Source organism: Podarcis melisellensis (assembly GCF_964234715.1).
Source record: "Podarcis melisellensis genome assembly, chromosome: 7".
In the NCBI taxonomy this organism is placed as follows: domain Eukaryota; kingdom Metazoa; phylum Chordata; class Lepidosauria; order Squamata; family Lacertidae; genus Podarcis; species Podarcis melisellensis.
This window is the reverse complement of record NC_138539.1, coordinates 76,386,917-76,405,487: the sequence shown is the minus strand read 5'-3', so window position 1 is coordinate 76,405,487 and position 18,571 is coordinate 76,386,917. Positions and strand designations below refer to the sequence as shown.

Sequence of the window (18,571 nt, the reverse complement as noted above, 5' to 3'; positions counted from 1 at the left end):
GGTTATTATTCTTAAATAATAATGATTTTTTATTAAATTTTCTGTTTTACAATTTCAGATAAACATACTTAAGATACCAATGACTTCCCTTCTTCTCTTTCCATGGCTCATTTTACATATCTCTGCATATTTTACAAAAACTATTACCAATCAGTTTTCCATTATTGCATCCAACAGGACTTATTTACACTGTTGAATTTATCTTAATGCTGCCAGCGTTTTCATATGTCTGTTCTGATCGTTTTATTGTGGTGTGGCCCACCCATTTGCAGGGTGTGGTAAGCCAGAGTATAGTTTATTACCTGCTAGCTCCTGGCGAAGAGCTCTCTTCCTCTCTGGGCTTTTTTTGTTTGTTAGCATGGCAGCTAAACCAAGGTTTGACTTAGCAGTATCCAAACCCAGGAACCCTGTAACCACAGGACAAACCTTGGCTATAGAACATGGTTAAGGAGGAGAGGCTTTGACCACCATCCCAGGTTCAAATGGTATGTCTTGCCTTAGCTTACCATGCTGTGCTAAACCTAAGAAGCAAAGCAGCTGTACTTCCATGGGACCCTTGGCTTAGTGCGACATGCAAACATGTCCAACAGGCGCAATTCAAGCACATTCAACCCCTTTTAGGAGATGGGAGGGAGGACAGCTTCCTTGACTTCATTTGAGTGCAAACCAGCATTTTTGTTAAAGAGGAATATGGGTGGCGCTGTGGTCTAAACTACTGAGCCTCTTAGGCTTGCTCATCAGAAGGTCGGCAGTTGGAATCCCTGCCACGGGGTGAGCTCCCATTGCTCTGTCCCAACCAAGCAGTTCAAAAGCACACCAGTGCAAGTAGATCAATAGGTACTGCGGCGATGGGAAGGTAAATGGCGTTTCCGTGCGCTCTCATTTCCATCACGGTGTCCCATTGCGCCAGAGCGGTTTAGTCATGCTGACCTCATGACCCAGAAATAATAATAATAATAATAATAATAATAATAATAATAATAATAATAATTTATTTGTACCCCACCCATTTGGCTGGGTTTCCCCAGCCATTCTGGGTGGCTTCCAACAAAAATGAAAAATACATTAAAATGTCACACATTAAAAACTTAACCTGAAACTGTTCTTAACCTGAAGCACCACTAATGGGACCCCCTGCTGCCGCCACACTTCCGGAACACAATTTTTGTTCTCATCCTGAAGCAAAGTTCTTAACCTGATGTATTATTTCTGGGTTAGCGGAGTCTGTAACCTGAAGCGTCTGTAACCTGAAGCGTATGTAACCTGAGGTACCACTGTATTGCAGAGGGTTAACCAGTCCAGTGGTATGTCGGGTTACATACGCTTCAGGTTACAGACGCTTCAGGTTACAGACTCCGCTAACCCAGAAATAATACCTCGGGTTAAGAACTTTGCTTCAGGATGAGAACAGAAATCGTGCTCCAGCGGCAGCAGGAGGCCCTATTAGCTAAAGTGGTGCTTCAGGTTAAGAACAGTTTCAGGTTAAGAATGAACCTCCAGAACAAATTAAGTACTTAACCTGAGGTAAAGGTAAAGGTAAAGGTACCCCTGCCCGTACGGGCCAGTCTTGCCAGACTCTGGGGTTGTGCGCCCATCTCACTCAAGAGGCCAGGGGCCAGCGATGTCCGGAGACACTTCCGGGTCACGTGGCCAGCGTGACATCGCTGCTCTGGTGAGCCAGAGCCGCACACGGAACCGCCGTTTACCTTCCCGCTGGTAAGCGGTCCCTATTTATCTACTTGCACCCGGAGGTGCTTTCGAACTGCTAGGTTGGCAGGCGCTGGGACCGAGCAGCGGGAGCGCACCCCGCCGCAGGGATTCGAACCGCCGACCTTTCGATCGGCAAGTCCTAGGCGCTCAGGCTTTAACCCACAGCGCCACCTGCGTCCCGCTAACCTGAGGTACCACTGTATTTATTTCACTGGGTTCATCTGACTGGCCATGTAGTTGTGCACCCTTTGCCAGTTTTAACTACTGTTCTCATAGAATTTGCTTAAAGCTGCAGGGGGAAAGTGGCTTTGTGTATGCAGGTTAATTTGGTCTTCATTTGCATTTCTCCTGCCCTGCATTTTCTTCAGATGCAGCCTGGAGCGCAAGTTGCCCGTTTTGTTGCTGAGCAAACCGAATACAAAGAGCGGCCCATTAAGGGGCAAATGAAGTTCTGCATCATTATTAGAATGCTGATGTTCTATAAAAGACACACAGACCCATTTCCTCTTGCTTCTCATTCCCACTGACATCTAAACAAAGCAGGGGGGGAGGAAAGCAGTTGGGTAGTAAGGGGTTTCTCCCTCCCTCCTGGTTGTGGGATAAAGAGGAAAAGCACAGATTTGTATTGGGGTGGAGAAGGGAGACACTAGAAGGGGATATGTGCAAAGGCCCTTTGCAAATAAATAGTTGGATTCCCCCCCCCCCCCGGGGTTTCTACTACTGCATCTGTCAAAGATGAGGAGTCAAGCTGTGGTTTAGCCTCAGCTCCTTCGTCCACAAGCATCATGGCTTTGGATCATGGCTACTGAGAGCCACACACCGTGCTCTAGGAAGCTGCTGGGTTTAAAAAGAAGATAACTTAGGTCAGCGATGGCGAACTTTTTAGAGATCCGAGTGCCCAAACTGCAACCCAAAACTCACTTATTTATCGCAAAGTGCCAACACGGCAATTTCACCTGCAAATCTCATTTTTTCTGTGTCTTTCACGTTTCTTCTTTATGACTGCTGTTGTAATAAATAATCCTTCATGAAAGTGAATGCATTACATTCTTCATTAAGTTATCTTGCTGTTGATCTATAATTTTATGGGATAACTCAGTGCTTTTTTCCTCCATTCAGTTCCTTTCTCTCTTAAGCCCCTTCTATTTATTCATTAATTGAATCTGCACACCGCCCTTCATGTCCAGGTCTCAGGGCAGCTCAAAGCATAAAAATACAAGGTGAAAAACACAAAATACTGAATGAAAGCAAGAAGAAACCAAGAACCCTTCTCCCTTCCAATATTTATTCCACATGTAAACATCTACATTCATAGGATTAAAGGGTAAACACAAACCACATGACCCGAAAAGGGTCACCCTTCCGCCTGCCAAGAATTAAGCACCTGTTTATCGCAAAATGCAACCTGCAAAAGCGTGTTTACAAGCACACCTATCAGTCCCAAAGGAAGCCGGCTGGCTGAAGTCCTGTTGAGCCACCCCTCAGATACTCTTTATGATGGGAAACAACCCTCCAGAGAGGACGCCCATCCCTCACACCCCAGTGTCGCCCACCATGTCGCTCTTAATTCCCTTGCCTACACCTCGCCCCCTTTGAGTCCCTGCCTGGCTTCCCTCCTCCTTATTCTGCACAACCTTACTCGGGAGTAAACCCCACCGACCTCGGAGACGCTTCCTTCCCGAGAAAGCGTGGGAGGTTTCAAAGGCCCCCGCACGCAAATTCCCACGCGAGATCACCTCCCGTCTTGGATTTCTTTCTCTTTTTTTGAACTCAAGTCACCTCCCTTTGTCTGGGGAGGCCGCCGCTTCGACGATGCCCCCCTCTCCTTACCCTAACCCAGCCCTCCTCTTCTCCCCTACCCCCAGCATGGAAGCTACGCCACCAGGGCTGCAGGCTTTGGACGCGCGTGTGAAATCTCCTCCTCCCACCTCCAGCATGGTGGGGCGAGTGCGCGTGTGCCCATAGAGAGGGCTCTGAGTGCCGTTTCTGGCACCTGTGCCATAGGTTCGCCACCACTGACTTAGGGGAAAAGGTCTGTAGGTCAGTGGCAGACGTCTTTGTTAAGTTGTGGGTGAACATATCAGACGACACAGTGATTCTTCAACAGCTCTTGTTTATTCACAGGCCAGGACAGAACTGAACTGAAGGGTTCAGTAAGCCTGCTTATATAGAGCTCCAGTACAATGTAACTGTAATAATTTTCTAAAACTATCCAATCACTGAACGTCACTTTCGATCCCTTATTTGCATAACTATCTACAGTATCCCCCTGCTGCCCCAGGGTGAGAACTTCAGTACATAACAGTCTTGATCTGTATGCATATGGGAGCAGCATCTCTAGGTATGGCTAGGTAGCCATTCTACCTAAAATCCTGAATTGTCACTGCACATAATACTGAGGTAGATGAGCCAGAGGGCTGCCCCTGTAACAGGTGGCTTCCTATGTTCCTTCCTCATTCTGATCCTGAAGAGCTATTATTAGGAAGAAACAGGACCAGGCAGAACAATATCTGCTGGAGATCTTTGTGACGCTCCATTTGATCTAGGTGTACACCTTGGCACAGCAGGTTTGTGTGCCGGACAGTTTGCCCCTGAGGTTCTGAACCTCTTAGCATCTCCAGGTGTTCCCAGTTCTTTGTTCATGAAAGTGCTGGGTATGTTTTTATATGTGATCAGGTTCACTCTTTGGAGATGGAAGCAAGTTGATCAGCCCTGTCTTGTCCTGTCCCCTGCCTTTTTGAAGCTGAACGAATTAATGAGTGCTTTATTGAAAAAGGCTCGGAGAGAAAAGTTTAATCCCTCTCTTTCAATTCAAGGACCTGCATGGCTATTATATTTCTGAATGTGGCTTTTAAGACAGCATGGATAACATGTTTGGCCCTCAATCTCTGAACCAGAAAGTGGAGGACGTGTTTGAGGCAAACTACCTTTTAAGTCCTCTTCTGCCAGGCAATTGACCCATCTGGAAGATGTCCACAATCCCATTTGTGTCTGCCAACTCCCAAATGTTCCTAAACTCTCCGCTTTAGAGTTTTATGACCAATTCTCCTGAGTTTGCTTGCTATAAAAGGAGCGGCAGTTAAACTGTGCGAAATATTTCTTTTTAGGTATTCTAACCACATTTTTTTAAATTATTGCCTGTGTTTAGAATAAACTTGCAAATACAGGAGAGAGTATATATTTTCCTTCATATTGCATGCATAATGCAATGAGGAAAGTTATCCATTGTGCTTATATGAGGAAGGAACAAGGGACCACTGTGAGAGCTATGTTTGTACGGAAGAGAGTAGCTGACATTTTCATCCCATGCAAGAAGTTGGCAGCTATTTAAATCTAATTTACCAAATCATGTTGAAATAATTTAGATATAAATCTTTGCTGGGCGTGTGAGCCCTTGAAACAAGTTTAAATTCACTGAGGGTTTGTCATTCCCAAACACATTCAGATGGTAAATGAGAAGAATACAATACCTTACAAAGAGAGGGGTAGGAATGTTCCCTTTAGGGATGCAAATGGATCTCTTTATTCATGCAGGGAATAGTGCCTTCATAAGAAAACCAACTTGTCTTGTCAGGGCAAGCAATCCTTTCTTAATTTTCACAATAATATACTAATCTTTAAATTCAAGTGTGACATTGCTTCCCCGGCACCCAAATCCAATCTTGTAAATGTCTTCTCTTTAACCATGAAAGCAGATAAATCACTTCCAAGAATCAAGAGCAGTAAAACAGAAAAAGAAAAAATGAGAGCTTTTGAAAAGCCTCGAACTCACTTTAATCCTTCATAGCTGTGTACATTTTCACCGTAATAAAATTGTTGCCATTTCAAAAGAAGGTTTTAATTAGAAAACGATGTGCTCGACTCGCACATCTCTATTTTCAAAAGCAAGGTCACCTTTAAGGTCTCGAGTTACCTGTCCCAATAAGAAGAAAAAAAGTACACTAACTTCACTGGAATTGCGAGATAATGATGGCCGTGGCAGAGAAGGGAAAGCCAGCCAGATGGGCGGGGTATAAATAATAAATTATGATGATTTATAGATATTCCTTCTGTTAAGTTGTGGGTGAACATATCAGACAACACAGCGATTCTTCAAACCACTCTTGTTTATTCAGAGGCCAGAACAGAACTGAGCTGAAGGGCTCAGTCAGCCTGCTTATATAGAGCTCCAGTACAACGTTACTGTAGCAACTTTCTAAAACTATCCAATCACTGAACGTCACTTTCGACCCTTCATTTGCATAACTATCTACAGTATCCCCCTGCTGGCCCAGGGTGAGAACTTCAGTACATAGCACCTTCGTTGTGTAAAGTGGCTAAGAACAGTCAAATCTACCATATTGGCCTGAATATAAACTGCACCTGAATATAAGCCGCACGTTTAAAATTGGTAGGGGGAAGAGATAAAATATCTGAATACAGTGGACGCTTGGGTTGGGAACATGATCCATGCAAGATACACGTTTGCAACTTGCAGCGGCGCATCTGCGCACGCGTGGGTTGCAATTTTGCGCTTCTGCGCCTGCGCGACTGCCGAAACCTGGAAGTAACCCGTTCTGGTACTTCCAGGTTTCGGCGGTCCATAACCCAAAAAAAAGCAACCTGAAGTGGCTGTAACCCGAGGTATGACTATATAAGCCGCTCCGTTCCTTGCTACTCCTGGCTACATGGGGGGTGGGGTGGGGTGGAGGGGAGTATGCGTGGGGTGGGTGCCTCTTTGCTGCACTCCTGCCACTGTTTGCCCCACGCTCCTGGCTGCATACCATAAGGTTGTGAATATAAGCCACACTTCAACTTTTCACAGTCAGAATTGGGGGGGGAAGCGATGCTTATATTCAGGGCAATATGGTATATGGGCAGAACTGACTTCTGTGGTTAGGAAGAGCTGTAACCAATGGTAAGAGCAGAAGATCCCAGAGCCCTTCTGCTTCAGTCAGTGCCAGTCAGTGTAGCAGGCAGTACTGAACTAGATATACCAATGGTCTGACTCAGTATATGGCAGCTCCCTATGGTCCTGATGAATGGAATCTTGGACCGAAATCCCCTCTTAGTCTTCAGGATCACTGAGTGACCTTGAACTGGCATCTCTCAGACTTAATTTCCTTTAGAAGGGTGGTGTAGTCTTCTAAGAGTGGATAAAAATCAATTATTTTTTTAAAAACCGGTTGTTTTTTAATTTAAATCGGATATTTTTTATTTAAATCGGATTTTTAAAATAAAATGCTTTTGGAGGAAAAAAATCTTTCTAGTTTTCTATTTAAGTTATGTTATAGTCCAAAGGCTATTCATCAGGAAATAAGGATTTAAGTTTTTCATGTGTGCTAAAATTCAGGGTTTTTTAAAAAAATTGTTTATCCCCATCAGTTAACAAACATGGATACATATGCTATAATGTTATTGTTTTAGTTAAATAAATTGTTTAAATTGTTATTAAGGAAATGATTGCTTTTCTCCTTCCAATAAAGTACAGCAGAAAAGTTAACTGTTATTAAACCTCACAATAATTTCATAATTGTCTGTCTATGTATTTCTAATAGTATAACCAAATCAGTAATTTTTGATATAACTGTAAAAACCACACTGGAAATTTATTATTCCAAAAACAAAACCTTCATCCGGTTGTAAATATTAAGGTTATACCAGCAGGAATGAGTCTTTCTGTTTTTTTTAAAAAAGATTTAAATCAAATCTTACTGACTGGTGATTTAAAACATGGTTTGAATTGATTTGATTTAAATGAAATCCACCCAGGTCTTCCCTGACTTCCTTGGAGGAAGAGGGAGATCCAAATGTAATAAGCAAACTCCATGGGTTGTACCTTGTGCTGCAGGTGCAGAGTTCAAATCGTGCACCTGGATTCCCCCTTGTCCTCCTCTCCTCTGAAGGGTCAACTCTCTGGAGCAAATGCGCAGAGAGAGGGGGGAAGTTCTGTTGTGCACATGGAAATCTGCTGCACTAGCAGAACAGCAATGCTGGACCCAACCCTGTATTTTCACAACACATTTTATTTTTTTTTAAAAAAATAAATTTTATTGGTTTCCATTCAATTATACATTTCATCTCGAATACAACAAATCATAACTGTTTTTTTTTACTTCCTTCAGCGTCTCTGACAATCATCCATATTTAAACCTTTAATACACATTCCTTCTTTCGCATTGCCATTGTTCCCCCTTGCTCTCTTATTTTTAATAAACAATACTTATTTTTTTTTTTTACAGTGCCTCTTGAAATCCCACTTGCATTATATTTACACCACATATGTTTTTCAGATAATCCACCATTTTTCCCCAATCCTCGATGAACTTTTGGTCTTTAGTGTATCTAATTTTCCCAGTTAATTTGTCCAGTTCCGCATAGTCTATCAATTTTGATCTCCATTCTTCTATCGTCGGTATCTCCTCTTGTTTTCACTTCTGGGCCAACAGGATTCTGGCTGCCGTTACCCTGTATTTTCACAACACATTTTTAAAAAAATATTTTTATTAGTTTTCCATTAAAAACAACCAATTAATAACAAATCAAATCCAATCATAATGCAAATCAAGAAAAAACAACACCAAATTACAATCCGAATTATTAATTATTAATTATTAAATTTCAGATGGACTTACCATATTCTGGACCTCTGAAGCAATCATCTCACACAATTTTATTTTCTGCTGTCTTCTTGTTGTTCACATATTTTCACCATTCTGATCTTAAACTCTCAAAGTCCTCAGTCCCTAGTTGATTGATTCTCATCATGTTAAACAGCCACGTATCCTTTCATCTGCCAAGTGCAGTTTGATTGAATATATATCTATATATCTCCTTCTGTCCATATTTTTTTTTCCTTCTGTGTTTTCACAACACTTATTAACTGCACTGGTGCTTTCCCACTGTTGCTGCTTCATTTATAATCACTAGGCATTGGGCTCTTTCTAGTGGGATTAGCCAAGGCATGCAAATATATTCGTACATTTTACAGTTTAGTGCACAACTAATTGTTGCTGGCCAAATTTCACCTATTGTGCAAAACAGCCCCAAAATTACCTTCATTCATGAAATCTGAAAATGTTTTTTCTTTGAGTGTTTACTCTTCGATCAGAAGGCACTAAAATCATTCCTAATAGCCCACCCCAAAGTGCAGGGAACATATAGTAAAAACCAAGGGGGAAATGAGGGACCATTTCCAAATGTGTTTAGAATTGAGAGTATGGGACAATGTCAAATGTTTAACCTCTTTTTTCCCGGTTCTCCTCCCCCAGCTCTGTTTTGTGATGTTCTGGACCCCAAACGTGTCTGAGAGGATTCTGGTTGATATCATTGGAGTGGATTTTGCCTTTGCAGAGCTCTGTGTCATTCCACTTCGTATCTTCTCCTTCTTCCCAGTTCCAGGTACGGGAAAAGGGAAGGGAGGGAGGGAACCATCCATCAGATTATACATTAATCCCGTGCATTTCCATTTCCTTCTCCCTGATCTGCGTAAGTGTCTAGTGTGGTTCAACCAAAGAGATTCTAGTGATGGCACCATAATTTATATCAGTGGAGGCTGGGTGCTTTTTTATATATGGCGCTGTGGTCTAAACCACTGAGCCTAGGGCTTGCCGATCGGAAGGTTGGTGGTTCGAATCCCCGCGACGGGTGAGCTCCCATTGTTCGGTCCCTGCTCCTGCCAACCTAGCAGTTCGAAAGCACACCAGTGCAAGTAGATAAAAAGGTACCACTCCAGTGGGAAGGTAAACGGCGTTTCCGTTCGCTGCTCTGGTTCGCCAGAAGCAGCTTAGTCATGCTGGCCACATGACCCGGAAAAACTGTCTGCTGACAAATGCCGGCTCCCTAGGCCTGTAAAGTGAGAAGAGCAACCCCAGCGTCATTCGCAACTGGACTTAACTGTCAGGGGTCCTTTACCTTTAGTGCAATGTTACCAAGAGACAGCACTTGGGCCTGGCTAAGAGAAACAGCAGAGAAAGTGGCAAGCCTCTCTGTATTGTTCTGGCCCAGAGGTGTAACGTGGCGAGTGCTGTGGGGGCCGTGACCCGGGGTGCAATTTTGAGAAGAGCCTGATCCGGCTGCAGCAGCTCTTCTGATCCAGCGGAAGAGGGCAGCTCTCCTCAGCCACAGCATCTCTGTCGCCAGGTCAGGTCTGACCTGGTAGCTGAGAGTGGTTGGCACCTTCCCGCCCCTACACTGAACTGTGGCGCATGGCAGGGCGCCTTCTGCACCCCACACCCCTTGGGGGGCGCCCCCTGCCCCAGACTGCTCAGGCATATGCTCCGCCGTTGTTCTGGCCACAGGTGGGCAATTGCATCGTTGAATGCATTCAGGTCCTGTATACCTGAAGGAGCGTCTCCACCCCCATCGTTCTGCCTGGACACTGAGATCCAGCGCCAAGGGCCTACTGGCGGTTCCCTCACTACGAGAAGCCAAGTTACAGGGAACCAGACACGAGGGCCTTCTCAGGAGTGGCACCCGCCCTGTGGAACACCCTCCCTTCAGATGTGAAGGAAGTAAGCAGCTATTCTATCTTTAAAAGACATCTGAAGGCAGCCCTGTTTAGGGAAGTTTTTAATATTTAATGCTCTATTGTTTTTAACATTTGATTGGGAGCCACCCAGAGTGGCTGGGGAAACTCTATGTGCAGATATAAAACAAATAGAAGTAAAAACGAAACGTTCAGTTTTTTATCAGCAAGTGAGAGTACAGAGGTACCTTGGGTTAAGAACTTAATTTGCTTCAGAGGTCCGTTCTTAACCTGAAACCGTACTTAACCTGAGGTACCACTTTAGCTAATAGGGCCTCCCGCTACCGCCGTGCAATTTCTGTTCTCATCCTGAAGTAAAGTTCTTAACCTGAGGTACTACTTTTGGGTTAGTGGAGTCTGTAACCTGAAGCATCTGTAACCTGAGGTACCACTGTATTCTAATTGTTTTGTCCAGCAGGGCTTTCCCCATCCATTATACTTCTCATAGGCAAGACTGTGACTATTAAGTGGCGTCTTTTGATTGCGTACCTGCTGTCCTCATATCTGAAATGTTGGTGGTTTAATTGCATGGAATATCTGCAGCTTTTAATAACAGCCCATGGGGAGCTGTTATTAAACTTCCATCCATATTAAACTTGAACTTCCATCATGCAAACTACGGATATTCTTGTGAACTTGTCAGCAAATGATCTCTGAGGGCTGCAGGCGGTAGCAGTGAGAGCTTAGGCCAGTGCAATGCGTTGGGTTGGCTCCGCAACCACGGATCGCACTGCACTGTGGTTCCTTTGCCTCACCCCTCCATCTCAGTAAGTGCCAGTGACCCACTGTGTTAAGAAGCCAGGGGAGCGATGGTGCTGTCCCTCTGCCACCTCACCAGCTGCTACTGGCCACAGGAGACCAAATGGTTTATCCAGAGAAAGTCAGAGAGTCTGCTACAGGCAGGATGCGCAGCCATGCTCTCCCTGCCAGTATCTGATTGTTCTTCCCACGTTCTTTTTACAGTCACAGTAAGAGCGCATTTGACAGGATGGCTGATGACATTAAAAAAGACTTTTGTGCTGGCCCCCAGCTCGGTACTGCGGATCATTGTCCTCATCACCAGTCTGATTGTGTTGCCTTACTTGGGGTAAGTTCATCTGGTTCTTTTTTCCCAGCATCTGGATAGCACATCACCCAAAACATAAGAGGCCCACGAAATGTCCCATGCATAAAATAAAACCACAGTATTATCCACCCACATGAAATTGCTGCACTGGTAGGTAGAAGAATGGCAGGTGAAGTTGACGGATTATGCTGAAATGGCGAAAATAACCAGGGGAATCAGGAAGACCAAAATTTTAATAAGGGATGGGGAAAATTTATAATTTATCTTAAAAACCATTGTAAACTGATAAAACCATTAGTAGGATTGGAACAACACTTGTAGTTTAATGTTGAATTTTGGATATAATGGAGATGTAAAAGATTTGGATTATTATAAAAGAGGCAGGAGGAAATGGTTAACAAAAGGGAGGAGGGAAGTCCAGGAGATTCTTTGGAATCTTTTCCTGTTGGTTATTGGATAATTGACTGTAAAACTTCAAACTGAAAAACAAAATATATATTTTTTAAACAAATTGCTGCAGTTCTGTTGCAATGCACTCAGATGCTAGTTTGTCCAGAAGAACCTCCAATGCCAATATCTCTGAATTTATTCGTTAATGAGATATCTAACATGACAGTTGGCCCTTTATCTTTCCACGCATCCTCATCTGTGGTGCAGCATGCTATATCATTCTATTCTACTATAACTAAACCTAAACTTCTGCTCTACATAAATTTTGCTACGCCACCGAAATGAACCACCGTTCAGCCACGTGCCTAAAAACTGGTAGCTGCAACCTTCCGCCCAATCCAGCCCTTTGAGGTTGGCACCATTAAGATACACCTTTACAAAAATAACCCCAGAACTGTTCTTAGTAGGTTTATTCACAACAGACATTCCAAAAGATAATAAAAGATTTTGTCTGTACGCAATAATGCCCGCCAGGATAGTGATTGCGAAATATTGCAAATGCAACATAACCCCAACAAAAGAAGAATGGTTATTAAAATTAAGTGAATACCTTGAACTGGTGAAATTAACAGAAATAGTAAGAAACCAACCAAATGAAAAAAATCAGGAGAGAATGGGATATCTTTACAAATTATATGAAGAAAGTCGGTTCCCAAAATTATAATTGGCTCAGTCTGACTAAAAATTCCACAGGTAAACAAATAGTCTCTCCATTAATGCAAAACGATTACAGACAACTAAAGATATGAGATCATATAAACAGTGTAGTGGTTGAAGGAAGTCAACTTTTTCTATTTTCCCTTTGACTTTTTTATTTCTCTTTTTTCCCCTTTTTCTTTTCAGTATGTATCATTTTCTTATTTTCTGTATTTTTTCTTCTTATTAGTAGCTTTTTGGTATTTGGCAACGTATTATTTGTATAACTGTACTCTTTTTTTGACATGTATGTAATACTTAAAAAATTGTGGGAGACCACTTGTTTGCTACACCACTGAAATGAACCACTGTTCAGCTATGGGCCTAAAAACTGGTAGCTGCAGCCTTCCATCCAATCCAGTCCTTTGCGGTTTGGCACCATTCCCAGTTGTTTCCACAAAGCTATCGGCTGATCAGTTCACCTGTGTCTGGTTTCCAGGGTCAGCTCTGCCTCTCTTGCCTTGCCCCTTCTTCTTTTAGCCTTTCCTTCTCAGCTCTCATTCAAAGGCTCTCAACAGAAAACTGCCTCATACCAGGTCAGGCAGCTCTCTTTGTCCACCTCGCCTGGCATTATCTGTTCTGGCCGATGGTGATTTTTCCAAGGTCTCTCTTGGCAGAGAGTGGGGTTTCTCATCACCTGCAACTGATCCTTTGAACGGGAGATGCGTGGAAAATATGTTCTCTTCTATTGAGCTATATAGCCTGTCCTCAAGTTCACCTGGAATTTATTTTCTTCTTCTTCAAAGAGACTTTCCCTCTCATTCAAAGATTTCATTTCATGGCCTGGACTTGGTGTATCATGGGGAATGTATCCATGCACAGAAATATCAGCCCCAACCATTTTGCTCTATGGAGGGGGCACCATTAGTTGTTTTTGCTTGTACTCTCTTGACAGCAGGGAGAATGAATCTGGAACATGGGCCTGCAAGATTCTTGAGCTGACAACATGACAGTGCCCTGATGGTTCTTCAGAGAATATGCATATCTTGCCCTGTGTCCATAATTTCCTTCTTCTATTCACCTGCATGCTATTTGTGCGGGCAACGGGACGTGGGTGGCGCTGTGGTCTAAACCACTGAGCCACTTGGCCTTGTTGATCAGAAGATTGGCAGTTTGAATCCCCACGACGGGGTGAACTCCCGTTGCTCTGTCCCAGCTCCTGCCAACCTAGCAGTCTGAAAGCATGCCAGTGCAAGTAGATAAATGGGTACAGCTGTGGCGGGAAGGTAAACAGTGTTTCCGTGTGCTCTTGCTATCGTCACGATGTTCTGTTGTGCCAGAAGCAGTTGAGTCATGCTGGCCACATGACCTGGAAAGCTGTCTGTGAACAAACGCTGGCTCCCTCGGTCTGAAAGCGAGATGAGTACCGCAACCCCATAGTTACCTTTGACTGGACTTAACACAAACCTATTTTTGCAGGATGAGGAGATCACCACTACAGAGGACAGCATTGTTAATGAGTTGATTTTAATACCAGTGCTTTGCTCTGCTGTCTGTGATATGTTTGCTGAAAGGATCTGCTTTTCATATTAGAGAAAACGAAGCTAACATCTGTGTTTTGCATAAAAGAAAACAGCTTCATTTCCATTTTCTAACAATTTATTATTATTCTTCATTAAATTTCTATACCACCCTTCATCCGAAGATCCCAGGGTGATCCACAACAGAATTTAAAGTGTGTTCCGTAGCTGTAGTACGATGATTTGGGCTTTCTAGGAAACTCTTGACAGGATTACTTTAAACGTTAGAAAAAGATTATTAACACCTACCTTGCACTTTAGCTAGAACAGTGCCTCTTTGAAGGCATGCTTTTACTGCAAAATTGATTCTCTTTTTTGGTTACTAAATAATAAAAATCATTATTCACCTAGCTGCAGCTGCCAAGGTATTGTACGATCATTTCAAATCAATGCAGTCGTGAAATTCAGCCTCGTCCCCTCTGCGTCTTTTTTCTTGATGTTCCTTGGCTTTAGCCCAAAGGCTGAGCCCTTTCTCCCCCATGCCTTCCTCAGGTAGCAAGCAAATCTTCTGATCACTGATCACTCTTCTCCATGTCCCTCGTTTCTTCAAGTCCCTGCTCCTCTTTTGCTGCCTATTCTGTCCCTTCAGCCACTCAGGCTCCTGAACTTACCTGTGTTGCTTGTCGCAATTCAAGTTCCCTTCCTAGCTGAAGCCCTTTCCTGCTTAACTCTGAAGCCACACAGGCATCATTGGCACATAGCCTCGCCTGTCTTTATGTCTAGTGTAAGTCTTTTCTCCCTGCCATGCCCTTGTTTCAGCTTTGTGCAGTAGCTAGCAATGGTTAAAGTTGCAGGTTGACAGCTACCAGTGTCACTGGAGCTATTCTGTGCCACTGGAGCCAATGACTAAGAGGAAGGAATTGTTACAGGTGACAAGGCAGCTATTTAGCCTCTTACACTGCAAGAGACAACTGTGTTTAAAACGTCTGTAATGCCTATCCTTTATCATTTTAATTCTACCCTTCCTTATAGTAGCACAGTGACCATGGATTAAGTATATATGTGAGAGAGATGATAATGAAAGTTGGCGTATTTTTTCTTCTCCTCGTGTGATTAGGGTTCATGGAGCCACCTTGGGAGTAGGATCACTTCTGGCGGGCTTTGTAGGAGAATCTACCATGGTTGCAATAGCAGCTTGTTACGTCTATCAGAAACAGGTAAGAAATTGCTGTCGCAGAGTGATTGCTTCCGCAGAGCAGGAATAGGAAACCTGTGTCCTAGCTCTCGCTGAGATGACCGTATTTGAAATTAGCTTGAGATGGAGGGAACTGAACATGCCCTTGAAACACAGTTTGGGTGTTCCATTCCCCTATTTTCAACAGATGGGGGTGGACCACTTAACTTATTCTACTGCATTAGGTAGGCGTGGAACCTTGTTTTCCACTTTCAACATTGTATAAATTCGAGTTCATTGCAGATTAGAGTTCATCAGAACTTCCTGGAAAGCCCATGTGACTATTTGATTTCGCATAGCCACGTGGGGATCCCAGGAAGTGCTGCCATGCTGTCAGCAAGTGTTCCTCAAACTTGGGTCTCCAGCTATTGTTGGACTGCAAATCCCATCAGCCCTGACCACTGGTCCTTCTAGCTATGGATGATGGGAGTTGTAGTCCAACAACAACTGGGAACCCAGATTTGAGAAACACTGTGTAAGCTGACATAGAGAGCTTTGTGCTGCTATGAGTGCACACATGGTTTTGTCCTTTACAATTCTTCTTTTTTAAAAAGCGAGGGCATGAAGCAGCACTGAACAATATAAGCCTTTCCAGGTATAGACTGCAGCTCAAACTATATGTGATGTGAATGGCACACTTCCACCACATTTTCTTTTGTTAACTGAAGCAACTTCCCAACAGTAAGCTATGATGCCTTAGCGGGGGGAAATCTTGTTTTCAGACTACATTTCCCCACTGAGCCCGGAGTCAGCCTCTTATTGGTGACTGCAGCCTAGGGTCCTGTTTTGTGGAAGATAGGAAAAAGACACGATTGGGGCAACTCCCACTTGATTAACATCATGAGTAGTTTCCAGTGAGAATTAGGACTGAGCAGTTGGGGATTATTTGGTTCCCTTGGTTTTAAAAGCCAAGCAGACTTGCAAGGCCGCCTCCCACAACGCTCTTGTCTCTCCCCATTAGAAAAAGAAGAGGAACGACAATGAGACGGCAACAGAAGGCGAGGACTCTGCCATGACTGACATGCCTCACACGGAGGAAATGACGGACATTGTCGAAATGAGAGAGAACGAATAGCAAATGACAGGTGACTGTTCTCTGCAGGGACAACTGGAAGCGTAATTCTCTCTCTGTTTCTCTCTCGCGCATACTTCATTGTTTCTTTGTAATAAAGAGGCCTTGATTCCAAAGGTTTCTGATAACGAATTCCCTAGCATACCGAGTATGCAGGCATGGATGAGGGACTGAAAGGAACAGTCTCTGCTTCCCTTCCCTCTCCCTTTGACTGAAATTCTTCTCTCACCACATGCAAACTCAAGAGAACGCGGCCGCTACACGGTAGCTGGGATCTCCCTTCTTTCGACAGTCTCCATTTGTCAACCAAAGTCGGCTTATTCGTGGATTCTGCTGCCGTCCTTTCTGCCTCTGCCAGTGCTTCCCACACACTTCCTTTCTAAAATAATAATAATAATAATAATGGAAGGTTTGAAATGCAGCCTTTGGGACGGGGGAGACACACATCGTTAGCTTTATTTTATTTGCTTGAAAATGACTTTGATCTATTGACCTGTACCACGGTGGGTTTTTCACTATGGTTTTCTCATTGTTCCGTGTAATCTGTTGTATACCGCTGCAAAGCAGAATTCTGAGGCTGGGGTTCAAGAAAATGATAGGTGGAATACATTAAATAGACCATGATAAACACAGGACAAGACTTTTGTTTAGAGTTTATGATAAGATGCAAAATAATCTTTCTGTTCTCTGGTTTCTCAGTTGTTATCTGTGCTACACTAACCTTATAACTGTGTTTTTTTAAGAAAAAATCAACTATGGACATTTAAATCAGACGCTTTATATAGAATATTAGTGTCCAGTCTAAAATCCTTTCTTCACAAGACTTTGGCTTCCATTTGGTGTGCGGGATACTGTTGTTTAAGGTTTGAGGCAAGCAATTGTATCCCAAAAGGAAGGTGACGAAAAAAGGCGAAGGGGGGGGGGAACCCACAGTCAATACTTAGAAACCAAAGTTGTAATCCAGTGTTTTGAAAATATGGCTGTTTGTACTGTCTATTAAAAAAAATATATACACATGCTAACATATACAGAGAATATCATGGCATATCCCTTTAACGGAGGTAACTCTGTATAGGGTTGTCGCTTTCAACGTTTTACCAGCACTGCGTGGAAAAAAGCCTACTGCATTGAAAGAAGGCAGGCATTTTGACATGCTGTGTGTGGTGTCTCTGGCCAAAGGAATTAGTATTTCATCTGTCACCCATTAATCTGGTTGGGCTGGGAACGTCTACATGGGCCGCGCTCTGGTGACTGAATGAGCTTATGCTTCATCTGTCACAAATACAGGCCGCAAAAGCCCAGGATTCCAGCCTTCATGTGGCAGGGCTGACTGTAGAACCAGCAAAGGGTTTATGCAACCAGCTTCCTGCTGTTGGTGCGGAAATGTGGTGAGGAACATACCTGTTCTTCTTGGGACCTTCCTGCGTTGAATTGGAAACACCAGCACTTTCCATGCAGGTGTGTGCATGCATAGACAGGGCAACGTGGATCTCCCAGGTGCCCGTCTAGGAACTTACTTTTGACCACGTGACATGATGTAATCATAATCCGAGAGGAAATGTCTTGAAATGTTCCATTTCAAGGTTTCTTTAGCCAAATTATATTTTTCTATAAGGTGTAGAGCAGTAGAATGACTTTATTTAATTGTGCTCAAAGCCATTTTCTAGATTTGGGGTGGGGGCAGGTAGCTTAGAACCGATGAAATCTTACAATTGCGATCCTATATCAATATATGTGTATATATACATATGAATGTGTATAAATATATATATTGTACATTATTGTGTAATTTATTTTAGGCTGCAACATGTTTCTTATTTTTCCAAAGCTCAGTAAAAAAAAAAAGAGAACAAAATTCTAATGCAAAGCGAAGTTTGATTGTGTGCTGAAACTTAACCATTAAGAAGCGTACTTTTTTTTGGTAAATGTTGCATTTCTGCAAAATGGATAATTCGGTTTGGCACATGCACACAAACACACATGTGCAAACGCAATAAAGATGTCAGGGTCACTTTCACACAAGCAAGAATTCTGCAAACCAGTTTGGGAATATGGATCAACAACTTGGAGACCCCAGAGAGCGAGCCAGCCAGCCTGAAGAGATCATCAGCCAGCCTTCAGTTGCTAAACCAATGGCAAGAGAGGTGTGTGCAGGATTAATGGGATTCCTCAGCACCTTCCTGTGTGAAATGGAAAAGAATCCTAGCCTGCCACTCTTCAGAGTGTCTCAACTGAAATAGTTTGCCGATGAATGATGACAGTGCTGTTCAACAACAGGTTCTTTTTGCTTGCCACGAAAATATACTGGATAAAAATCAATACTGCGTAGTTTATATTCTGTCTTCACATACATGAGGCTCATGTATGTATCATATGT

General features: G+C 43.3%; 1 protein-coding gene across 2 annotated transcripts in view; it reads left to right on the top strand.

Annotated features, from left to right (window-relative positions):
- The window catches only part of ANKH (ANKH inorganic pyrophosphate transport regulator), a 128,811-nt gene extending 112,501 nt beyond the window's left edge, over positions 1-16,310 (top strand). For both annotated transcript variants that reach the window (XM_081919127.1, XM_081919128.1), the window contains exons 9-12: positions 8,961-9,090; positions 11,180-11,303; positions 15,006-15,105; positions 16,084-16,310. In XM_081919127.1, the coding sequence (XP_081775253.1) occupies positions 8,961-9,090; positions 11,180-11,303; positions 15,006-15,105; positions 16,084-16,197 (468 nt within the window). In that variant the 3' untranslated portion in view covers positions 16,198-16,310. The remainder of the gene's footprint in view (positions 1-8,960; positions 9,091-11,179; positions 11,304-15,005; positions 15,106-16,083) is intronic.
- The last annotated feature ends 2,261 nt before the right edge of the window (positions 16,311-18,571 follow it).